This window comes from Phascolarctos cinereus, unplaced genomic scaffold (genome assembly GCF_003287225.1).
Source record: "Phascolarctos cinereus isolate Bilbo 61053 unplaced genomic scaffold, phaCin_HiC Scaffold_4;HRSCAF=312, whole genome shotgun sequence".
Classification (NCBI taxonomy): Eukaryota; Metazoa; Chordata; class Mammalia; order Diprotodontia; family Phascolarctidae; genus Phascolarctos; species Phascolarctos cinereus.
Genome location: NW_027555847.1, coordinates 582,187,385 through 582,213,594, shown reverse-complemented (window position 1 = coordinate 582,213,594; position 26,210 = coordinate 582,187,385). Strand labels below are relative to the sequence as shown.

At 37.2% G+C, this 26,210-nt stretch overlaps 1 protein-coding gene across 1 annotated transcript; it reads right to left on the bottom strand.

The window, feature by feature from the left end:
• Positions 1 to 342: 342 nt before the first annotated feature.
• OTUD6B (OTU deubiquitinase 6B) lies at positions 343 to 25,050 on the bottom strand. Its single transcript, XM_020972886.2, has 7 exons — positions 24,650 to 25,050; positions 23,702 to 23,856; positions 20,079 to 20,159; positions 18,155 to 18,467; positions 8,536 to 8,597; positions 3,504 to 3,610; positions 343 to 2,622 (listed from the first exon to the last, which is right to left on the bottom strand). The coding sequence occupies exons 1-7, from the start codon at positions 24,762 to 24,764 to the stop codon at positions 2,538 to 2,540; spliced, it is 918 nt and encodes a 305-aa protein (XP_020828545.1). The 5' UTR covers positions 24,765 to 25,050; the 3' UTR covers positions 343 to 2,537.
• Between the last annotated feature and the right edge of the window lie 1,160 nt (positions 25,051 to 26,210).

The window sequence follows — 26,210 nt, the reverse complement described above, 5'->3', positions numbered from 1 at the left end:
ATTATTATCCACTGCTCCCAGATGAGCAGTCCCAATTAATGTACCCTAAATGAATCTTCACCAGTCTAAGAAATCCTAAAAAACTCATCTGGCGCCTGAAACCCTAGTTTAAATGGTCATTCACTATTCAATATTTACCCCTAATATATTCTGCCAAGAAGTTGTGCTCTCATATTTCTGCAAATCCTAAATCCTTTAAAAGAACAAGATTCTTTGAAATCTCTATTGTTCTTAATTATGTCTTGATAAAACAAAGGCTGAGTAAATTTCTAGTGCAAAATGATCTTATCTATGTTCCTCAATTCTAACCCAGTTAGGAAAATGACAGTTTCAACAAACAAGTTTTATTTGATTCATTCATCTTTTATTATTCTTTTGGCAAGCCTCATAATATGAGCAAAACTATATTGCTCACAATAATTAAACACATTCTTTTACTTTATACAAGTTGTAAACATAATGAAGTGGATAAAATACTTGGACAAAGACATATTCCAGAACTCTGACATACCCCTTTTTGCTCCAAGTTAAGGACAAAGGAAACCCTATGAAGCTCCAATTAGACCAGATTTTCTATCATACAGAAACCTAAATTAGCACATATGCTGCACTTAATCAACATCTGCCATTATTTAAACTTTGATTTTAGGTTAATATAGTTAAATGATGTCAGTAATGTTGAATCAGAATACAAATTCTATTAAAAAAACCAACACCCCCCCCAATAGAAATCTTGTTCATGTCTGCTTTTTAAAATCCCATGCACAAGACAATATTCATCTCATGATAAAAATATGATAGCTACCAAATGAAAAATTGCTTTTAAACCTATTTGGATAACCTACTTTTCCTGTCATGTTTCATGATATCAAATTCATATGAATATTACTGCTTAAAAGTTATAGAGATTACTTAGAAAATAGGTCAAAAGCATTAATACTTCAGAATTCCATTCTTTTGTATATTTTTTACTCAAAAGGCATTTACTTTAAATCATATAAACTTCAGTTATCTACAAAATAGTTCTGCATATTGGGCAAATATACACAAAGATTATTAATCTGAAGCTGACATTGTATTTGTATTCATTCTCCCAAAAAACAAATATATAAAACAAAAGTTATTTGTACGTGCCTTTTTGTAGAGCACATCATCCATTTACATATAGAATTTAGGATCTAAATATGGAGACTCTTATGTATGTTGCACTCTGGGATAAGAGAGATGCATCTTTTACACCTGAATATATTACATATTATAGAGCAATGGGCTCCCAATCGGTGACTTTACATTTTACCCATAACTGAATTATAACCAATCCTCAAATGCTCAATCAATGGAAAGCCAACATAATACAGTAAAATGTAACAAGTAGGGCTTTTAAGAAAAGCAGGAAGCTTAAAAAAAGGCAAAGTGGAATTGTAGATGTGATCATGGTTAATTCAGACATTTTGATCATGAGACCCAATCTCTTCCTTATTTTGTACAGGAGAAGAAAAACAGAAGCAGTCAATATTTCCCTAAAGAATCAACGGGGTAGAATGATGAGATCGCAAGCAAGTGTGGGAAAAGGAAACTAAATTTTTTGTAGAAAAGGTAAACCAAACTGAGGAGTTATGGAGGAAGGTTAGGAGTCAGCTGTGATAACAGCTGAACATTCAAGAGTAAAGCAATACAAAGCACATGGATAAGTTTTTAAGATAATCACAAATGTATAATATTAATTCCAGAGTCTAAATCTTTAAAAATAGCAATAAATATCTAATGAATTAAGATACATATGTCTAAAAGCTTACTTGGGGGAAAAAACTCAGTAATTACAGATGTTTTAAAAAATCAAAAGTGTCATACTTTAGGCATAAACTCTTAGGTGTCCTTGACTTTGCCTCATCCACTTATCTTAATCAAGTGCTTTACACCTGCATAAATACTATGAAATTCTTAATTACTCAAGCATGCTCTTAGTAGTACCTTCATTTTATAAAAATAACATTGTGGAGAAAATTCAGATCATTCTATCAATAATACTCAGGCTATAAGCATTCAAACTCATCTTAAAGGAGTATTAGAATTCACTATCACCACTGCCACATAATTGCTGAGTATTCTCATCTTCAAGAGTTAGACTGAGACACTAAAAGCTTTTTACTAACATTTAAAAAATATGACCATTTTAACTTTATATTACGTTAGAGGAAATCTATTTTAGGATACAATAAATAGCAATATTTGGAGGCTTTGTTCTAAACCCACTCTGCCTATGTTGCTCTCACACGATGCAACCAAAACAAGTTTTAAAAACGCCACTAAGTGGAGACTAGTTAGAGTCCATTTCTGATGTGTGTTCAAAATCCAGTAGTAGTAGCTTTGCAAAAAAAAAAAAAGGAGGAAGGAGAAGAAAAAGGAGAGAGGAAGAAGAAAAAAGAATTAATAAAAGGAAAAGATTCAATTCCCTTTGGAACAATCCAGGCCTTGATATGAATGCCCAGATTGTCATACTGCACAGAACCAATATATAATTGTACAAACTTCATTAACTAGCTACCATTTTCAGTAGCTGTGTCCATCAGTTGTTTCACAGAATTATAATGCTCTCCTAAGCCATATGCATGTCTCATATATCTGGGGGGAAAAAAGAGAGATTGCTATTATTAAATATTGGTTTAAATAAAAAGAATAGATGTGCCAATGGTTTCCAATGTGGAAGTCAAGAACTAAGTAACTATTCACTACAGTATCATTTAATGCACAAGATAATTCAGTTAATAAATTGCTTAAGAATCAACCAACTCAGGGGCAGCTAGGTAGTACAGTGGGTAGAGCACCGGGCCTGAAGTCAGGAGGACCTGAGTTCAAATCCGGCCTCAGACCAAAGACTTGACACTTACTAGCTGTGTGACCCTGGGCAAGTCACTTAACCCCAACTGCCTAACCCCAAAAAAAAAAAAAAAGAATCAACCAACTCCAGAAATGCCTGACATAAAATAAAAAGCAGGATACAGTTTACCAATTCAGTGCATTGGTTTGGTAATTTTACATACAATATACATATGGTGGGAGGGTAAGAAAGACTCGAAACAATGAAATATTGAATGCCAAAAAAATTGGAGTTGTCCTTATCTGAGACAGAAACAATTCCCTTCTTCCACAATAGATGTAACTTATCTTGTTCCTAACCAAATACTAATAATAAACAACTTATCAAATTTTCCATGTTACTTGCCAAACAAAAGACGAGTATGTCATTTAAAAATATGCACACAAGTACATCTAAAGTAATGAACTCCGAATAATTCATGTGGCAACATATACACTACCACTTTAAAACTTAAATCCTAAAGCACTGAGCTCTTTAGAAATGGCACTGTTTCTGAATCAAACATACAAAATGCTGCTCAATGTTTAATCTATCAATGAACAACAAAATATTTACCACTCTACATTCTAAGCACTTTCTATTACTAAACATAAGCTAAACTGGGTAAAAGTATTTGGATACTTACACAAGTGTTAAAGGTTTGTTTGAATATTCTTCACCAACTACAATCGGAGGAGAATCTGCTTGTATTACTTCTATTGGAGTTTGTAAAATGTGAGACAGAGCCCTTAGCTTTAATAAAGAAAAAAATGTATTAATAAGAAAAACTGAAATTCTAAGCTTACTCATTACCATGCATCATTAAAGTAGGTTTTTAAGGGAGAAATGGAGAAGAAATGAAAAATTAACAAATACTGAAAACCAACTATGCAAGATATTCTTGCTAAGCATTTCTAAGAACATTAAAATGCACCAGACTTAAACATCTAACCTCAAGAATCTAGTAATAAAGGGATTACCCACTTTAGTAACTTATAAAACAAACCAGGGTTTCAAGTCTGATAAAGACTATGGAGAGTTGTGAGCAGCCTTCAGAATGTGGAAGAGATATATTTCTAGTTTCCTGGATCCACATACTGAAACTTCTTTCCCAATAAAATAGGTTAATCAATTGGATATCTAGTCGGAGGCATAGCCCATTTGTGAGCTTTCTAAGTGCATTTAATAGAAAGGAAAAAATTACATTCCTCACTGAACCATGTTTAAGCCTATGCTGGCTTTTCCTTTGTAGGGTATGCCTCTGAAGAAGTCCTTTTTCTTTATTTTTTTTTGGGGGGGAGGTGAAGGGGTGAGGATGCGGAGTGACATAGGAAGCTTGTGATTAAAATGATTCATTTGTTATTACAGGTGAAAATTGTTTTTGTTAAAATCACATGTTTAAAGTATTAGAATATTACGGAATGAGAGACTTTAAGAGTTTGAAGAGACCTTGACAGACATCTAGTCCAGATCATACAAAAATAAGTCCCTCTGTAACAAATCCAACATATGGTCAGTCAGCCTCTGCTTGTATTATTATAAAACTGCAAAAGAGTATTCCAGTAAAGTACCATGTGTGAAAGCCAACTCAAATGGAATCTAGTAAGGGTTAGAACACGAAATCTCCAACTTTTAAAGAGAGAAAACCCCAAGTGAAAGGAAGCTTCCAGGGCTTTAAAATGGTCCAGATTTAAGACCAACATGGGCTGGGCCTGGGTTAGGCTGCTCAGTGCTAGTAGCTGGAGGTAAAGAAGCCAAATCAACAGCAGGGATTCTTAACCTTTTTTGTATCACAGAGCCCTCTGGAAGTCAGGTGACTTCCATTCTCAAAATGTTTTCAAATGCATACAATACAGAGGATTACAAAAGAAACTAATTTTATTTAAATAGTTACTAATATCTATATATCTATATATATTTATTGGTGAGGCAATTAGGGTTAAGTGACTTGCGTAGGGTCACATAGCTAGTCAAGTGTCTGAGGCAGGTCCTCCTGACTGCAGGGCCAGTGCTCTATCCACTGCACCACCTAGCTGCTGCCCTCAAAATATATATTTTTTAAGACATTCACAGACCCCAGGTTAAGAACCTGCATCTTGTTAACACTGGCTAGGATTTATATTTCAGATCACTTAACCTGGACTACAGGAAAGATCAGATTTTCCTTTGCTGAACTTAAGCAAAGTTAGCAAGGATTAAACTGAAGGAGATCCTCACATTTAGAACCTTTGCCTTCATATCTCAGTTTTTTTTTTTTACTTTTCCTGATTTTTAAAAGCCCCAATGATGTCTCTCTTTAAAGAAAGGAAGACTCTGGTCTAGCTTCAACCAGGAGTTTCCTGAAAGAACCAGAGCAGTCCAGGACCCAGGCTATTGTTTGGCCCCAGAAGAATTACAATCAACCTCAGGGATAGACGTTTGGTAATTCCAGTAACAAAAGCATTTCTGGGCCTCCCAATATCACTCTGCAGGGCATATATATTAAAATGACTTTTTTTAAAAAAAGGCAAGGGGAAAAATAAACCTTTTCAACATTGCTAAGATGGCATAAACCCATTAGGAAAGTTGTAGCAACACTCAAATTTCAATAAGCTGAATTTTGCTTTTATAAATTTTTAAAAATCAAAATTATACAATCAAGCCTTTTGGGTTATCATGTAAAAATGATGAAAAATTCCAATTAATCAATTAACAAGCATGTATTATTAGAGGCAGCTAGAGTGCTAGCTGGACTTGGGAGAAAGACCTGAGTTTGAATTCTGCTTCAGGAGCTTACAACTGTGTGACTCTGGCCAAGTCCCTTAATTTCTCCTCAATTTCCTCATCTGCAAAATGGGGATAATAATAGCATCTCCCTCCTAGGGTTGCTGGGATGATCAAATGAGATAATATACATAAAGCCCTTTGCAAACCTTAAAGTGCTGTATAAAAGCTGGTTATTATGTTTTAAGTGCTTCTTATATGTCCTGCACCAACTCCTGTCCATCTACTGCTCAGCTATCAAACTGCTCTTAATGTGCAGATCTATGTTACCCCCCCATTCAATAAATGCCAGTGCTCTCCATAACTTTCAAGAACAAATATAAAATGGCTCTTAAAGCCTTTCATAACTTGGCTAGTGCTTTACCTTTCTAGTCTTCTCACAAATTATACCCTTCCATGGACTTTATAGTCCAGTGACATTGGCCTCCTTGCTATTCCTTGTACAAGACATTCCATCTCTACACACCATGCAGTTTTACTATCTGTGCTCCGTGCCTGGAACTCTCTCCCTCCTCATACCTTCATCTCCTACCTTCCTTTACACCTCAGCTAAAGTACTACCTAAGGTCTGCAAGAAGCCATTCCCACTTCTCTTTAAAATCAGTCCCTCTCCTCTGAGATTGTCTCTAATTTAACCTGTATATATCTTGTACTCAGTTGTTTGCATGTTCTTTCCCTCATTAGATTGTGAGCTCCCTGAAAGCAGGTATTGTTTTTGCCTTTCCTTGTATCCCCAGCGCTTAGCCTGACACATAGAAGGCATTTAATGAAGGCTTACTGACTAAATACTGTGGATACCAAAAACCCCTCAAAACACCCCACAAAAACTGTGTATGCCCTCACAGAGTTTACATTCTAACAGAGGACACAAATAAAGATATATTGCTACAAACAAGATAACTGCTAAGAGGTAGCCTTAGAAGGGAAAGCACTTAGAAGCCTGGGGAATCGGGAAAGGCTTCTTGTAGGTGGTGCTTGAGCTGAGTTATAAACAAAGATGGGGGTTCTCCAACGCAGAGGTTAAGAGGGAGAACATTTCAGGTATGGGGAGCAGCCAGCGGAAAGGTAACCTGGCCAATGTGCTGGACCACAGAGTTCATAGGAGGGAGTTATGTGTTAAAAGACTGGAAAAATAAGAAAGGATTACGTCGTGAAGAGTTTTAAGTGCTAAAGAACAGAGTTTATATTTGATCCTAAAGTTAACAGGGAGTCACTGGAGTTTTGTTGTTGTTTAGTTGTTTTTCAGTAGTATATGACTCTTTGTGACCCTTTTGGGGTTTTTTTGGCAAAGATACTAGAGTGGTTTGCCACTTCCTTCTCCAGCTCATTTTATAGATGAGTAATTGAGGTAAATAGGGTTAAGTGACTTGCCCAGGGTCACACAGCTAGAAAGTGTCTGAGGCCAGATCTGAACTCAGGAAGATGGGTCTTTCTGACTCCAGGTCTGGCACTTTATCCACTGTGACACCTCGCCTGTCCTTTCCCTTCCCTTCCCCGCCTCTGCCACTGGAGTTTATTTTCTAGGTGATATTTACTCATAAATTATCTCATTTGATCTTCAAATCTCAAAGGGTGGCTAAGTATAATTATTTTTACAAATTAGGAAACTGAGGCCAGAGAAGTAAAATGACCTTCATTATAACTAAAAACTTCTGCCAACAGGCTGTCCACTAAAGAAGTTGCTTAAACTTATGATGAAATGTCCTTATTGGGTCTTTTGAATGCCATCTCTAATGAGGAATCTCCTTAAGTGCAACGGAAAGAGGAATAAATTTGGAGTCAGAATGCCTGGGTTCAAATGTCAAGTCTGCCACCTATTAACTATGTGACCTTAGACAAGTAACTTAAGAAAATGGAAGCCCAGAAAGGTCATGTGTAAAAGAAGGAGGTTGGACAAGATTACCTCTAAAGTCCTTTGGAGCCATAAATCCTATTATCCTGTAAGTGTCTAATTTTCAAATAAATCCTTAAGGGCAACTTCAAGCATTTCAGTTAATCCTAATGCTGTCTTGCAGCATTCACTGTTTTAAAAAACCCCTGGAGGGTTTAGAATTAAACTTTCAGTAATATTAATAGTCTATAAACAGGGAAGAAGTCGTCTACTAAACTAATGAATTCAGCTCCCTCTGGTGGCTTATAAGAACTAAATAACCACTAGGGTCACATTTTCAAACATGTTTTTTTCAATGAAAACAGGAAGAAACATTAAAGATAAATATGCATGTTCAAAGGGCATTTAAGATTATCAATCATTTGGTCAACTATGCTTTTATGTGAGGCTGGAAGATAGCATTAAAATAAACAACTATAGGTAAAATCCTGTTACAACTCACCCCAAGAGACCAACCAAATTCTCTTATTTTATTTCAATTATGTCAAATATGTAAGTGAGATATCACAGATGGGGTTTTGAAATCCTTTTGTGACACAGTTTTTGGTGAAGTGGAATTTGATTTGTAATTTCCTAAAGAAGCTGCTTCTACTACTTATTTGTAATGGAGGTGTGACTTTTCCCAATAGTTATTACACTCAGCTGGGCCAATAGGGTAGATATTCCTAAAATTAAATGAACTCAGCACTTCTGTTACTCAAGGATACCAAATACATTGTCAAAACTGGACAACTGGAAAAACTTAAGCAGATACAATGCCAGCAAAGAAATCTTCCATTATTTTATTTATAATGAAACTTTATTTAATCTTCCCCCAAGGTACATACTTTAATCAAAGGCATAAAAACATCAGCCTTTCCCTATTATAATGGTACAGTAAGGAATATCACTTATTCGATGAAAAGTGAATCTTTAAAGTGGAACTGGGACAGTTTGAACAGCATGCCTAAAAACAAATGATTGGATTTTAAAAGCATTTAACAGATCCACTATATATAACCACTATGAATAATCACAGACTTACCTCAAGCTGACCTCCCCATGCAGCTGTGTTTACAATATCATCACAGTACTTTCCAAACTCTTCTGTAAAAAGGAATAAAATAGTTCAGAGTATATAACTTTATAATTTTCATTTATAAATGTTAAGATTCAATTCAATTCAAAGATACATTCATTAAGAATCTATGTACAAGGCACTACGCTAGGCACTGCAGATACAAAAACTGGAAAACAAGAGACATGACAAATACCCTGCTTTCAAAGATCTTACAATCTAAGGAGGGACAAGACACATCGTCAAATAAACACCACACATGGTAAGTTAAACAAATGCAAAAGAGAGCCAAACAAAGTGCTATGAAAATATGATGAGGGAGAGAGATTGATTTCACTAGAAGGCAGGAAGTCAGTGGAAACTTCCTAGAGGAGGTGGTACTTTGAAAGGTAGAGCTTCAACAGATGGAAGGAGAAGTTAGAGGGAAGAAGTAAAGGAGGCATGAAGGAGAGCTTAAGTAAAGGCAATGAAAAGTAGCAGGAAAACTAGAAGGCAGCACAACAGAACACAGGATCACTGATTTAGAACTAAAAGGAACCTCACGTGTCATCTACTCCAATCTTCTCATTTCACAGATTAGGGAAAGTGAGGCCTAAGAAGGCCATGCCCATTATCACACAAGCAGTAAGTATCAGAGGTGGCATTTGAAGCCAAGTCCTGTGACTGTTCTAGAACTAGTGTTTGTTCCCCTACACTACTCTGCTTCCCCAGAGAGTAGTTCAGTTTAGCTGGAATATAGACTAAGTGAAGAGGTGTAGTATCAGATGAAGATGCAGAGGTAGACTGGAACTCAGAATATAGGGGAATAAATACCAGGACTATGAGTTTGCACTTTATCTGACAGGTAATAGGGAGCCACTAAAAATTTGTGAGTAAAACAAAACACAATTAGAGCAGTGCATTAAAGGAAGATGCACAGTATAGTGCAAAGAGGGCTCAATTTGGAGTCTAAGTACCTATGTTTGAATTACAAAGTTGACAATTATTACGTGCTGGAGGTAAGTCATTTTACTTCTCTAGGCTTCGATTTTCTTGATTATAAAATCAGGGGATAGGACAGAATGATCAAGATCCCTTCCAGTTCTAGATCCTATAATCCTATTAGAAAGGATAAAGGCCTGATTTAAGAACTGTTTACACTGAGAATGAAAGATGGAAGAGATATATAAGAGACAGCTCCTTCAGAGTAGGGATTATCTCCACCACCTAAACACATAGGCACTTAACAAATGCTTGTTGGCTGATTGGTTGAAGAGAAATCACCCAGGTAGAACAAGCAGGTTACTGATGATATGAGGGGTAAGGGAGAAGAAAGAGTCAAAGGTAACTCTGACATTACAAGCTTTGGTAACTGGGAGATGGATGGTAGTGCCATCAGTAGAGATAAATGAAACTTTGGGCATGAGGTTTATTTTGTTTTTTGGTAGGGAGGGCAATCAGGGAGAATAAGGTCAGAAGAAGGTAGAATGATGAGTTAAATTTCTGACATGTTCAGTTTGATGTGTCCCTTAGGTGAAAATATCCAGTTGGCAATTGAAAAACAGAATGAGAGCTTCTGGAAAGAGACTGGTCTGGAACTATAGATGTGGTTGTTAGCTGCAGAGACACTAAAAATGAAGCCATGAGAATGGATAGCATCACAAAAACAAAAAGTGCAAAGAGAAGGAATGCAAGAATGGAATTCTGAGGAATAAGCATGTTTAAAGGCATAAATGGAGACAAAAACATAAGGAGGCAATAAAATTAACAGAGAAGGAGAGTCAAAGAGGAAGGAGAAAAACTGTGAATCTAGTTTCATGGAAGCTAAGAGACACTGTGTTATCAAAGTAGAAGTGAGCCATAGTGTCAAATGCTACGAGGTAAAGGAGATTTAATGAGGAAAAAAGGAGCACTGCATTTAACACTTAGGGGGGCATTACCTCAGAGAGAGGGGCTTCAGTATGGAAATGGGAACAAATGTCAGATTTTAAAGGTTTGAAGACTAAATTAGTAGTGAAAAACGGAGTCACTATCCAGTGTTTGCCCTCCTACTATTAATGGCCTTGAACAGGGTGTCTTGCAAAAGGTGAGATATGAGCTAAGTCTTGAAGTAAACAAGTAAGAACATCAAGAATGCCACTGTAGCTAGATCACTGAGTATACAGAAGGGAACAAAAAAAAAAAAAGAATGGAATAGTAGGAATGGATCAGATTGTGAAGGATTCTAAAAGCTAAATAATGGATTTCATATTCGACACTGGAGACAATAGGGAGCCACCGGAGTTTATCAGGGATGAGAGGGAGACAATGGTATGGTTGTACCTGTGCTTTAGGAAGATCACCTTTGGCCTCTAAATGGAGGATTAATTGGAGTAGAGAGAGATAAAACAGGGAGAACAATCTTATAGTGGTCTAGGAGTGAGATGATGAAGGCCTACAAGGGTGGTGGCTGAGTCGATTTTGAAAAAGGAGCATAGAGAGATGTGTAGGCAGAAATGACAATACTTGGCAACAGATAGGACATGTGGGGTGATGGCAGTGAAGAGTGGAGGATGACACTTAGGTTGGGAGCATGGGTGACTGGGATGATAGCCTCAACAATAACAATGAAATTGGAAAAGTGGGATATTTTGAGGGAAAGATAACAAATTTTCTTTTGGATACAAGATATCCAAGGGACATCCAGATTGAGACATCCAGTAGGCAACCGGCAGAAAACTAGAGATCAGAAGTGAGGTTAGTGATGAATGGATATGAGAAACAACTGCTTTGAGATGATAATTGAATCTGTGGGAATTCATGAAATCACCAAGCAAGATATTATAGTGGGAGAAGAGAAGAGGGTTAAGGATAGATCCTTTAGGGATACCCATGGTTCTGACCTCCATATTAGAATTTAAGTCACTCCAGCTACATACCCTCTCTCATTGCTAAGGTCCTAAGGCAAACTGTCTGAAGCTTATGTGCTTTATTCCTTCAGATGTGGTTATCAGGAACCTTGCCTCTACCATAGACTTTTCTAGACATCTTCATTCTGTTTCCCTCCTAAAGAAACAACCAGTGTGTGGGGCAGGTAGGTGGCACAGTGGATAGAGCACTGGCCCTGTAGTCAGGAGGACTCAAGTTCAAATCCAGCCTCAGACACTTGAGCTTACTAGCTGTGTGACCCCTGGCAAGTCACTTACCCCCAACTGCCTCACCAAAAAACAAAACAAACAAAAGAAAGACCAGTGTGTACTCATTCCCCTTCTTTAGCATTTTCTCCATTTGAGCCCTGGATCTCCACATTGTAAAAAGCAAAATAAAGTAGAAGCCTGTTAAAATATGATAGTTAATGTCTAGATCCAGGTACATTACAAGTCAAACTGTAAAATCAAATTATAGAATCAGTGTCAGATATCACAGTAGGGGAATAGGTAGAGCACGCTGCCAATCTAGATCCCTTCACCAGAAGTAGTGTCCTCATCATCTCATTCTAGACCCTATCATTTTTCACAAGTGGTCTACCTCCAAAATTCTGAACTTGGAAATTTCCCTTTCTGACCACAATTTTTTATCCTTCCTTACTCCTTCTATACCTATTTTAATTCTCATTCTGACCATCTTCCTTATTTTTTTCCTCTCCTCTATCAGCCAGTGCTGTTCTAGCATCACTTTCCTCACTATCCAGTCTTATTCTTGTGGTCAACTTTTTTAGTACTATCATTCAGCTTTTAATCCTATGCCCCCTTAGCAGTACAGGGTACTGAAAAGATCAGTGTATTTGGAAGGCCTGGGACTGAATCCTCTGACATGAATGTGACAATGATAAAGGCTCTTAAACTCTCTAGGTCTTAGTTCCCTTGTCTAGAAAATGTTAGCATTCAAGTTCTAAATCTGTGTGTAACCTGTCACCATTTTCTCTGTGCTAACCCTTAGCCTTAGGTAATTTCTGCCATTCACCTCCTCTGCTCTTCCTCTTAAGCTAAAGAATCCTGTTGGGAGAAGAAAATTATGTTGGGTCCACAAGGAATTTTTTTTTTAAATCTAAACTCAACTGGGCCCTCAATGCTGTATGATTACTTTTTTATTCCTCTATGGTTTGAATCCATCACAATTCTAAACCCCTCTTTTCTCAGAGATGACCAATGTGTTAATTTGTTTTGTTTAATTGTATGTATTTGTTGTGAGAGTTCTACTAAGAAGCAGACGAACAACTGGGAAATGACAGTGATGTTAAAAAATAAAAGAGCATCAATAAATGATTTTTTAATCCTAAAAGGTTTTTTTCGTAAAAGTTCTAATAAGGATTTCTCTTTTGTTCTTCTCTATAACACCTACATATGCACACTTGAAAAATAAATTGTGACAGTGTCAAGACAATTTTTATTAGTCTACAAAAAGTGTGTGATTATTAGCCTGAGTAATGCTGCTAATTCTGTTGGAGCTAAATGACAATGAAACTAACAAACCAAAGTAAGTGCATCTGCCAGCATTGTACACTTTGTATACAAGGTCTTCCACATCTCCTTTGAAAGAAGGTGCATTTTTTCATCTCTTGAGGCCACAACCAGTCATTCCAATTACACACTGTTTAGTGCCATTAAATATATAAACATAAATTCAGTTATGGATAGCTGAGTAACTTCTCATATAACTCCACTTTGTTTTCTAGAATGACTAGACCAATTCCTCTAGTAAAGTTACTTAGTGTATTTACCTTCATGCAGCCCTTCCAACAATGACTACTTCCATCTTTTGTCAACTGTAACAATTTGCTGAGTATGAAAAGAACCCTCTAACTTGTTTTAATTGGCATTTTACTTATGAATGACTTGAAGAAGTCTTTCATATGACTGCATATACTTTTGCAAATCTCTCTGAAAACTGTTCATATCTACTACTGAATAATTTCCCTTCATGATTTCTATCTAGAACTTTTAGGTTTCTTTCTGCACCAGCACAATGACTCTGAGTATACTAATTCCTAAAGCGACAGATAACTGATATTTTACTCTAACACAGCAGGACATATCTCTAATTGTTAGGTATTTAACAAAAGCATTCAACTGAATCATCTTCTTCAATTATCACAGTTATGTTAAAATAAATAAGGAGTTTTCTGGCATAGTTTCACAAGGGATTAGAATGGGCAAATTCTTGTGGTTCCACTTACTCTACAACAGAAGTTTCATTAAATTTTTCAAAAAACTTCAAGGTGATAAATTATGAACCTATCCCCTTCTAATTGATTCAGCATTAATAACTGTGCCTCAATGCCTCTTTTTGGTAATCATGAAACAGCAAAAGCTGTCTGAATTGACAGCAAGGATGAGACAGTGTCTGACTGGGTCAAAGAACAGCAAGACTGCTTATTATAACACTTCCCTCATTTTGGACACTCTTATCTTTCCTTTATTCAGCCTAGCATTACAATAAATTTGTTTTGTTTTGTTTTTTTGGCTGCCACATTGTACCTATTGACTTGTTTTGGCTTACACTCCACTTAAAACCTCCATGGATCTTCTTTTTTCAAAGGAAATGCCATCTAGCTCTAGCTCCTCCATTTTATAGAGATAAAAAAACCCACAATTTTATTTTTTTAAGATTTTACATACAACGTACTAAATATTACATTATATTTAACCTAATGTTCTAACCTTTCAAAATGGTTTCGTATCCTTGTTATCTAATGTGGTAAGCTATCCCTTATAGCTTTGTGTCACATATACATATATGAAAAGTATGCCATTTGTGAAGACATCAATAAAAATGTTCAGTATTTTAGGGGCCACCTACTTCCAACATGATCATTGCTAACTACTTTGGATCCAACCGTTCAATCTATTCTGATTCCACCTAACTGTATGATCATCTAGCCCAAAGCTTTACCGTAATACTAGATCTACTAATACAAATACTTCAATAAAATCTAGGTAGTTGGGGCAGCTAGGTGGCACAGTGGATAGAGCACCGGCCCTGGATTCAGGAGGACCTGAGTTCAAATTCAGCCTCAGACACATAACACCTACTAGCTGTGTGACCCTGGGCAAGTCACTTATCCCCACTGCCTAACCAAAAAAAAACAAAAACAAAAACAAAAAAAATCTAGGTAGTCAATCTAGGTAGTATTTCTTAAGGGCTTCCAATGGGCCAAAAACTATGCCAAACACTGGGGATACAAAGAAAGGAAAAAGACAGTCCCCTGTTCTCAAGCAGCTCAGTCTAATGACTATTTATAGCCTGTTTTGATATAGCTAGTCTGGCTCTTTGTGATGACCACCTACATTTTTAGATATTCACTAACCATCTCCTTTTTTTTGGCCAGGAATCAGAGTAAAGTTCACTGGCCTACAGTTTGCAGACTACTCTTTCTTTCTGAAAATCAGGATAATTTTTTTTCCAGTTCTACAGTAACTTTTTATTCTCTACAATCAGTGGATCAACAATTACATCTGCCAGTTCTTTCAGTACCTGAGGATGCAATTTGTTTGGGGCAGACAACACGAATCCATTTAAGGCAGTTAGGTGCTCTTTTAATACCTCATTTATTTTGAGCACCAATTCAGTAATGATCAATTTTGTTTTGTCCTTTTTAGTCCAAAGATTAGTCTCCATGGCAAGAAGACACAGAGTTAAGTAGCCCCATCTTCTCTCTGTCTTCTTTTATCATCACTACATCCACGCCCAAGCAGCAGTCCTAACTTCTTTTCAATGTTCCTCTTTCCCCCCAATATAGCTAAAAAATCTCTTTTGTTATCCTTAGATTTCCTCAGCAGCACATTCTAACTTTCAGCACTACTGATGCTATTTCCTACAGGTTCTGTGCCACAATTCCGTATTTATCCTTCATTACTTGACCTTGTTTTCTCCTTTTTCCTCATTTCACATTACTTCCCTTCACATGTGTCCCAAGAAAAATACTATAAGCTGTTTCCTGAAACCAATGTCAACTCCTTCATCCATGTATCCACATAAGACATTCCCCATGTCTAGAATGCCCTACTCCTTCCCTGAGAGCAGTAGTAGCTGGTCTCTGGGAAACCAACCTGCCAATTAGGGAAGAAGTTAGGGAATGCTATTATTTCTTCTTCCTTCACCACACATGGTCCGTTTCATCACTTGGGGCACCATATTATTACACGTGAGTGCTTCGTCCACAGGAATATAATTTTTGGTTGCTTACATTTTGTAAGAAATTTGGAGGTTTAGGGGCTAGACTTTTTTCTAATTTTAATAAATTTTATTTATTTTTTTCCCAAAAAAGCTGGGACAATTTACTTTCTGGCTGGTGCAATTTTAATTTATGACACAGCTCTGAAAAAAACAGGGTTTTAAAAAGCCCATTGTGTGTTTCAAATGGAGCTACTGGAATAGCCTTTAAACCCAAATAACTTTGGCTTCACTGAATAGCCAAAAATAGCCTCCAGCTCAAGCTTCTGTGGCTCATTGTTTAGATTTTGATGACTTAGAATGAGTGTAAATATCAATTGTTCTCTGTTCTGGCTAGAAACTGAGAGTTTAATCCTCCCAGATTGATATTTTTGTGACGATAAATTGGACCACTTTTTGTCTCAATTCTAACCTAGTTCTATTCACCGGATGAGCCTTGCCTCAGACAAACCGAGACCTGGGAAAGGTATTCTTTTACAAAGGCCAAGGTTACGCACTGCATCCTGGGCCATCATCAGTCCTCTTGACTTTTGTCTCACCACGGGATCTGATGACTCACTCTTGTGATGTCACTGGTACTTTTTGAGAAAGGAAGAACAACATCCTTTCAGAATCTGTCTCATCCTTTCAAAGTTCAGCAAACCATATCTTCCACAAACTCTTCTTTAATCCTGAATCCTTAGCATTCTCTCCCTCTTCAAAAATATTTTGATATCTCCCTCATCTCCATTATACTTCCTACCTTATATTAAGCTTATCTGTTCATGCTATACGTATGTCTTCTTCTCTCTACTCTCATGGTTACTGTCCTAGCACCTTTCTCCAGGATTATTATAATATCGTTCTAATACTTCTTCCAACCATCAATCTCCATCTTCCAGCCATTCCTTACACTACTTCCAAAATAATTTTTCTCAAGGATATTCAAAAACCAGTGACTCATTGGCTCCAGGATAAAATATCATTTAAAGCCTTCCACAATATAACTCCCCACAATAGTTCTATTCTTACTTAATATTATTCCCCTTTGTGCACTTTCTATTCAAATTAGCTTGCTAGCTATTCCCTATATACAAGAGGTCAGATCAGATCCTGCTCCACAGTTTTGTAGCAAGGCCCTCCCATATCAGCTTCTGGTAACTCTCTCCTCACTTCCACTTCTTAGAATCAATTCATAGCTGCCTTCAAAGAACAGCTCACATGTCACCTCCAATACAAGGCTTTTGCTGATCCCCCAGTAAATAGTTCTCTATTCGTCTTTAAAATTGCGTATTTAGTCTTTTTTCAGTCTTGTCTGGTTCTTTATGACCCCATTTGAGATGTTCTTAGTGAAGACACTGGAGTGGTTTGCCATTTCCTTCTCCAGCTCGTTTTACAGATGAGGAAACTGACATGAACAAGGGTTGATACACAGGTAGTAAGTGTTTGAGGCCAGATTTGAACTCAGGAAGATGAGTCTTCCTGACTTCAGGTCTGTGTCACCTACCCTCTCCTATTTAAAATTACTTTGTATAATTTTGCATATACTTTGTATCACTTACCTACCTATATTTTGTTTCCCTCAAGTCAAATCAGGGAAGGAATTGTTTAATTTTTCTTTTTATCTCCACAACTTAATATGGTGTCTTAAACATAGCAGGTTCTTAATGTTTGTTGAAATGAAATAGTTTGGGGTGGCATGCTCCATTAACAAAATTTTATGAACAAATGACTAACTTATCTTTATGCAAGTTAGGATACAAACATACTAGGAATGTGTTAAGAAGCATGAAAACCCTTGAAGTTTTGACCTTATGAATACATTTAATTCTTGATTTTCCAAGAAAATGGATACAAATGGTAATGCAAAAATATTAAAGCACTGATGTCTGGCTTTAGAATGTTGATTAATCTGTAGATTTATTTTCCTAATCATCTTTTGCTTAGACTAAAATTAAATCTGAGTTTCTTAAACACATGGGTCAAAGAAACAAAGCCATTTGGGGGAAGGAGACTTAGGATTTGCCTTTTTTCCACATGCATAAAAACTGAAGATACAATCATCAGCATGGATTCCTTTCAGCAGCTTACAGGAAGAGACCGTATTCTTGTGTTTTAGGTCCTCACCAGCATACAGATACAAATCCTGGCACAAAGGTAGCAGTCTATATGCCTTTCAGATAATGATTAATTCTATTCCTATTTCATCCCTACACAAAATGATGACTGTACTTTTTCTTCTTAACAGCTAACCACTTGAAAAAATTATTTTGACAGTGCAATACCTACTAACATCTATAATCATGTGCTATACATAAAAAATAAATCTTGAGACATTATAGTATTTAAGTTATAATGATTTTTCCCACAGAGATAAATTTGAGGAGGGGATAGAATAAATATGTAATCCTTTTACACAATATTTATTTTGAAGAGAGAGCACAATAGAGAATGCAAATTATACTAAAATGTTTACCTGGAGTATATATATCTCCTGTATTAGGATTCGTTAAGAATGGCAGGAAGTCTTCTATATGGTTTTGCATATATTCAGCAGTTTGACTTCTTAAGGTGGCTACAGTTAGGGGGCACTCCTGTTCCTTTAGCTGGTCTTCAATAGCTCGGTACATACAGTGGCCATCTGATGGAATCTGCTTAATCTCTAGATGTCTAGCAGCTAAAATTCGTGCAAGTTTCTGATTTTCTAGATGTCTGGCTCCAGATAAGTTTTCAATTTCAGCTTCTGCTATCCTTTCTTCTCTTTCCTTCTCCAACGCAGCTTTCTTTTCCTAAGGCATAGTGGGGGGGGGGAGGAAGTAAGACCAACTCTCAATTATTTAGGGACTGATTATATATAATGAGGAATGTATAAGTCTCTCATTATTTATTATAACAGTACAAAAAATCTGAACCTCTCCTCAAGTTACAGAATTTTATGGTTGAAAAGAACTTTTACAGACCATCTAGTACAACTCAAATCCTTTTAAAAAAATCTATGTTTAGCCTGTCAGTGATCAAATGTTTAGCCTGTCAGTGATCAAACTGCTTTTTATTTACAGATTTCAAAGTACTGATGGTCTCATGACCTGTTCCCAATCTACAATGAGTATAGTAGTGTCAGATCTAAGCCTTAGGCTAATCTATGCCTCCTGACTGTCTGCTTCATATCACAAGACCACAATACGCTAAGATCTTCATGGTGCAAGATATTCCTCTTGTCTCTTGCATTTGTATCTTCTTGTATATCTAATACTCAAAATTTAAAAGAACCATGTATTGTTTGGCCTGCCCCAAAGTTTTGCAAAGAATGTGAAGTAAAATTAAATTCTACAAATTCAGCTCTTCTCATAAAGTTTTTAAAATCTGAGGAAGGGTGCAGTAAGGAACGATAATGCCTCTCAAGATACCCACATGAAAAAAAAAACAGGAATAGAACAGCATACTTCCAAGTCAAGTAACTGAATAGCAGTGGAATTTCCCTAATATAAATGGTCTCTTAAAATAAAAAAGTTCTAAGAGGGAAATAGGAATTCTCCTAAGCACTGAATTAAACATATTTGTAGGTAAAGAATCAGACTTTGAAGTTAGAAGACCTAGATAATTCTAGCTCTATCACTTATAAGATATAGGACTCTTCATTTACCATTAGTCTCAGCTTCCTCATTTGTAAAAAAGATATCAACTTTTCAAAAAAAAAAAAGGAAGAAGCTCAAATGAACTAAATATATGAGAAAATACTTTGAAAGAGTACTTTGAAAATCAGAATATAAATATAAGGTATTACGAGCACATTTGTCAAAAGTTCAACTCTCTATCTTCAACTCTGAAGATAGACCCTCTGAATGCTACCAGAAGAAATCTCCTAGTCATAAGATTTCTTGCAGAAACAAAATTTTAAGCCTACATGGATAAAGTTTTGCTATTTGTGACAAACAGTCCTCAACAATATGGCACTTTTAATATCGTTCTTCATGAAGAGATTATGGTGAATACTTACAAAAAGCAAGACTGGAATAAGTTTAAACACTCCCTCAGAACTAATCAAGCCTATCTTTTACTACTTTTCCAGTTATCTTGCTGTATCCAAAATATATCATGCTCATTCACACTTCTGTTTCTGTCCCTGCTATCTTCCCTGAGTATTTACTATGCTTTTTAATATAAAAACCCAAGTGCATCCCCACAATGATATATCTCATATCTGAATTCCTAAAGCACTTAAGAGTTTGCACCACACAATCTACCATTTGTATACTGCCTTGAAGCATTCCCTAGTTACTCCCTTGCACAGAGAAAACAATCTGCAATCTGCAAATTGTAAGTTTTTTAAGGACATAAACAATATTTCTTTGTTGAACACAGTAGATATTTAATAAATACTTGATAAATTTGATTCATACCCGCCTCTTCTGTGCTTTTGATATCCGAGGCTGCTGATTCTCAATATTCAAACTTGCAATGTTAACAACAACAGAGTCTATCTAATGAAAAAACAAAAGCATTCACAGTTTATGGAAAATTATTAACAGATTAAACAATACTCTAACAAACTGTATGCATTATTTTTTAAAAAGAGAAGCTAGTTAATCACAGCTTCAATTTGAGAAAAAGCATTAAATATTACGATGGTGTTACTTTATTTTTACATCTCATCTGCACAAGAACCCCTAGGAGCTTTATTTGTGGCTTCCCAACAGTTGAATTATCTCAGTTTGTTAATCTAAAAAATTATAAAACTGTGGCAGTCAGGGCCTCAGTTCATCCAGCTTTTATAATCTATGAAAAGACACACACACAACTAGAGCACATTTTTTTTTACTGATAACCATATTATATATTTAATACTAACATCTAGTTTACCTAATGTAATGTACCTAGAAATCTAACATTCACCCTTTTCCAAAAACGCCCCAATTTTATCACACTAAGATTACAGTATTTCTACAAAACAGTGCAACCTTCACCAAGTTCTGGCAAATCATGTCTCAGCCTTCTTTGCTTACTGGCAGAAATCCTTGCTTAAAAACTCTTGCTTCTGGGGGCAGCTAGGGGGCACAATGGATAGAGCTCAAACCTTGGAGTCAGAAGGACCTGAGTTCAAAACCAACCCTCAGACACTTGACACTTATTAGCTCCATGACCCTGGGAAAGTCACTTCACCCCAAATGCCTCACCAAAAAGCAAAAAAACAACAACAAAAAAACCCTCTTGCTTGTTATATGAGATACATGAAACTCATCAGAGAAAGCTAGGCTGAAATTATCTAAAGTGCCATTATTTAATTGTTCTAAAGCAGAGGATCTGCAAACTATGGCTTGCGGGCCAACTCCTGCCTGTGGCCATATTTTTTATGTTAATATTTTTAAATAAAGTTTTTTATTTATAAAAATCTAAAGCTAAGAATGTTTTTTTAATTTTTAAATAAAGTCTTATTATATTAAAAAATATAAAACCCATTCTTAGCTTGTGAGTATTAGTTTGCTGATCTCCCCTCCAAGAATATACTTGGAACTTAGGGGGTCTAGAAAACCAAGACTACTTCTATTACCAAAGACTACTCACGGACCTCTTTCCTTTTAAAAGGTTTGAATTCCAACACACAACTGTAATTTGAGTTATTTGCATCATTAGAACCTGTTATGACCATCTTCAAAAGGAAGACACTTGGAGGGAAAAGAAGAAAACATAAGAGTCTATTTCTAAATGTGCTTTCTAAGATTCCCCAATTTATCTTCCTTTACCTATAAATTGCTGATAAGACAAAAGCAGTCAAGGAAGGACCACAAAGCAAACTTGTCCAGCAGCTTTTTTTCTTTTAACTTATAATCTTGGGCAAAATCACAAGCATCACAACTGACTTTTAGAAAAAGAATGTAAATGAAAGGCTAGATATTTGTACATGTCTTACCTTCCCTACTATAGAGTGACTTCTATGAAGACAAGGATAAGTCCATGTCTTTGTATGCCCCATTATGCCTGGCACAGTGCTCTCCACATAGCAGAAGCTGTATAAATTAGTTAAATGAGTAAGAGACTATAGCCTAGCAAACCTTGTTTTTGTTATTATCACGCCTTATTATTACAGACCTATTAACCATCATGGCACTTTTGCTAGATGCTGGGGATACTCAAACAAATAAAATGCAGTCCATATGTTCAAGGTTACAATTTTACAGACACAGAAAATCAAAGACAAACAGAGAGTTGTAAATGCATGGGCCAGCCAAGTGAGACAGTTTCCAGCAGGGAAGAGAATAAGGGATGTTTCAAGAAGAATAGAGCAACTCAGCATTAAAAGGTCTGAAAGGATCTCAATAGGGAGGAAGAAGTGAGTTGGCATGTCAGCAAAAACAAAAACATAAGCAGTCCAGAATAAATTCGGGGAACTATGAGTATTTTAGTTTGGCTGGAATACAATATGTAAGAGAGTGAGTAGTGAGAATGCTGGAAAGGAAGGATGGTAGTGAAGATCCTTTAATGGCACAATAAAGTGTTTACATATGATTCTGTAAGCAAGAAGAAACCACCAACCAGGGGAAAGAGATGATCACCAAAAATTCGCATTAGGAAAACTAAGATGGCAGAAGAATACAGACTGAACTACAGAGGGGGAAAAAATGAGACAAGGGAGCAGTTGGTAGGAAAGAGCTACCCAGAAACAGTAAGAATTAGGTTTAAGCCACAGAATGAAACACCATAGCTAAAACTTACCAAAGCAATTTGACTCCCTTCTAAAAGCCAAGTTAATGTCAAATATTCATGTATAGTTTCAGAAATATACATTTTAACATTCTTACCTGACCTCTTGAAATTAACTGGAAAAATCTGATGACAAGAACAGCTGATGATAAAAGCAGTACCCAAAAAATGAAGGTTGTCAATATACCACTCCATTAAGTCCCAAGGCCCACTGTGGAGGAATGCTGTCATACCAAGAGGACTACACCAAGACTCTCTTCCTCCTGAGTTAAAATAGCACTTTTTAACCTCTCTTACTGTTCTTCAACATTATAATCTTCTATTAAAGTTATCTGAATGTCTTATCTTCTCTCCTAGATTGTCAAATACATGAATGGAGGAATGACACCTCATTCTTCAGATTCTATAATGGCAGGAATTGTCTTATTCTTTGTATCACCTACAATAAAGGCCAAAGTGCCTTACACAGAGTAGATATTCAACTGCTGAATGAATAATTCAGTATTGCAACAGTGGCATGGGTAGAAGGACTGTTATGAATGAAACACTGAAGACAGCTTAAAAATGTACAACATTTTAAAGTTCCCTTGGGGTTTTTTCTTTAAACACTTTTGACGCTAGATTGTATCAGAAATAGAGGCTGACCGATAGGGATGTTGACAACAGTAACTTACTGTTTAAAACCCTTCTGTTGATCTACTTTTTATCTTCATTATTGTATCCATGTTAAGAGCCAAGTTTCTTAAAAAAAAAAAAGTCTTTTCTTTGCTTAAACTTCCATACCACAAAGAAGAAAGTATGGTGCCACCATAGAACTGTAGGTATTCAAATGTCAATTAGAGCCAGCCTTGAAGTCAGGAAGGGCTTAATTTGAATCCTGCATCAGACAGCTTACTAGTATTACTAGTATTGTGATCCTGGAAAAATCATTTAACTTTTCTCAGCTTCATCTGTAAAATGTACATAATAAAAGTACCTACCTCACAGGATTGTTATTAGCCTCACAATCTAACATATGAAAGTACTTTGTAAACCTTAAAGTGCTATATTAAAGTTAGCTTATCATTAGATTCTAAGTTCCTTGAAGACAGGGACCATGTTCTTAGTGTCTAGAATGGTGTCTTACATGTGCAGGTGCTTATTCAACATTTGCTGTTTTTGATGAATGATGAAATTGCAATCCATGTATTGGTTTCCTGGTGTTTGTGCCATTCCTATGCCTTTCTGCAACATACATTCTACAAAGACATTAAATGATAAGACCAAAATACAGAGTTCCTAAAGAAAAGCTAAACAAAGCCAGATGGAATAGGCTGTCACACACCTTATTCTTTGCACGTGAAGTCAGCTTCAAATGCTCCAGTTCTTCTTTGTGTCTCTGTTCCATTTCTCCTTCCAATTTAGCAACATCCTCAATCAATTGCTTCCTCCTCTTTTTGTCATTCTTGGGAACAGCATTTTTCATACTTTGAATTTTGGCTGAAGAGACACCAATGATGGTTAATTAGAGTCCCAGGAAGAGAAAAGTATAGAAGAGAATGGGACAAGCTTGTAGAAGCAAGAATGCTCAGTGGATACTTGGGACATACAAGTTCTAATCCCAGATCAGCCCATATCTTGCTGCAAAGCATTTTTTACCTCTGTGGGCATATTCCCTCAAGTGTAAAATGATAGAGGTAGGGGACTGGAATATTTGACTTCTATCTTTCCTTCGGTCTCAATTCTTCTGCAAATGTGACAGTTAAGTAGTATTGAAGGGAGAATAAAGAAAGCTGGTTGGTGAGAAAAAAGACAGAATTCACTAACCAGGGAACCAGAAGCAGTTTCAGAGTGGGCAAGCACAGAAACCCGCCAGACTAAAAAGAAGCGAAAGACACGTGACAGAATCGCTTTGGACTAAGGACAACCACTTTGGTGCCCCAGAACCTTGTGACCTTGGCAAATCATTCCGGTCTCAGTTTCCTCCTATGTAAAATGAGAGGACTGGACTAGATCCTTTCCCGTATTCCTTTGCCCTTCTAAGCCTACTATCCTATGGCTAGTAGCTAAGAACAGGTCCTCAGGATCCGGTTATTCTGGGGGTTCTTTTGGGGAGAGGGTAAGGGGAGAAGAGGGAGAGGAAAAGACAGCTGCTCCGACCAGGCCTTGAGGCTTCCTCCAGGGTAGCTCGGCACCGCATCCCGTCCCAGGGCAGGAGAGAAGGTGGTGAGGGAAGATAGGGGCGGCTGGGAGGCCTCCCTATTCCCTGTCCGGCCCTGGATTCCCAGCTCACCCTGCAGCTCCTTCTTCTCCTTCCGATGCCGCTTCAACAACTGCTCTTCTTCTTCTTCTTCCTCCTCCTCCTCCTCCTCCTCTTCAGGTAGCTCCTCAGCAGTGACTGCCTCCATGACGACCGCTAGGCGCGGCAGAGCCGGCACTTTCTAATCTTCAACCCTTCACCCCTCACCTCTGACCCAGCGGCCCCATTGGACACGGCTGGGACGTAGCCCCGCCCCTGACCCGAGACTGACTGGAGTCTGGCACAACGAACGAGGAGGACCCGGCCGCTGGTTACTTGAAGGATGCCAAGTCCGGGGGGAGGGGGAGTGAGGCGCGGCTTGGAGCTTTCATAGCGCGCGCCCAGGCAGCTAGGAGTGTGCGTGCGCAGCCGCAGCTATGCGGCCGGGGATGGGAGGAGGGAGAGCGCTGACCTGGGCTGGAGGCGGGCCCAGCATGCAGTGCTGCTCGCTACACTGTACGGGATGACGTCACGGAGAGCCCCGTGGTCCCTCCTCTTCCTTGCTCACTGATGTTAGGATGGTGCTTGCCACATTCGGTCCGTTTGCAAGTGCGAAGCTGAGGTCCAGAGAAGGGAAGCGAGTTTCTCAAAGCCGCCGAGCTAGTAGATAGCCAAGCCAGAACATAAACCCATGTCTTGATTTTTAGGCAGGTGCTTTCCATTACTGCCCACCCCTCCCCCTACTTTTGGTCTCCCGTGGACTTGGTGAGGATTCCACCCCCACTGCCCTCACCAGTCTTACGATTAATTAAACACGTGGGGTTTTTAAGTAACGCTGATAAAAGTTTTCATTCTGTTCCTGCTGGCTCCTTAGACACCGGGACCTGTTTTAGTTCTGAACAGACTTTAGTTAAATGTGATAGGATTTTATCAAATAACGAAGGGTGCCTTTTTAAAAGTAGGTTGATGAGGCCCATAATTTGATATCTATTGAAAATTTGAAGTTATTCACCCTATCAGTAAAACCATTGTGAGCCCATATCCCCAAATTTATTTACAGTTTATATACATGTACTAATGCATTGTAAATCACATATATAGACATTCAGAAAGAATAAGGAAAAAGATGACATGAAATGTTTTGAATTTTTATTACTAAAATAAAAACTAATGAAAAACTGATCAAGTGATCTCTACACGATATATTTAGAGTAAAAAAGTTTGCCATTAATAAAACTTTAACATTTAATTTCATCTTTATCCTTAGTTTCTATTTTTGTATGTTTTGCAATGTTACTGTTTTATTATGTGAACAAATGAATAAAACATTTATTAAGCATTTGCCATGTGCAAAGCACTGTGCTAAGTACTCAGGACACAAATAGCCAAGTAAAACAGTCCTTTCAAGGAGTTCATATTGTAGTGAGAGAGTTAACACATGGAAGATTTCAGGGGCAAGTCAGATGGAAAAGTCCCATAGTCCCTAGAGGGCAGCTGGCATAACAGATGGTAATGCCTCTTCTTTAATGTCATTTCTTCCGATAAAAATCGTATCAGTTTCTGATGTCGAATCAACTGATGGTGACAAGAACTTTCTTTTTGGGGGGATCTACAA

Bases quoted from the DNA above. Each gene is read 5' to 3' on its own strand.
- OTUD6B (XM_020972886.2), bottom strand. From the start codon at position 24,764: ATGGAGGCAGTCACTGCTGAGGAGCTACCTGAAGAGGAGGAGGAGGAG. The intron at 23,857-24,649 runs GTGAGCTGGGAA...GTGTCTCTTCAG, and splicing joins GGAGAAGAAGGAGCTGCAGG to CCAAAATTCAAAGTATGAAA. The intron at 18,468-20,078 runs GTATGAATCAAA...ACTATGCCTTAG, and splicing joins CAAAAGCACAGAAGAGGCGG to GAAAAGAAAGCTGCGTTGGA.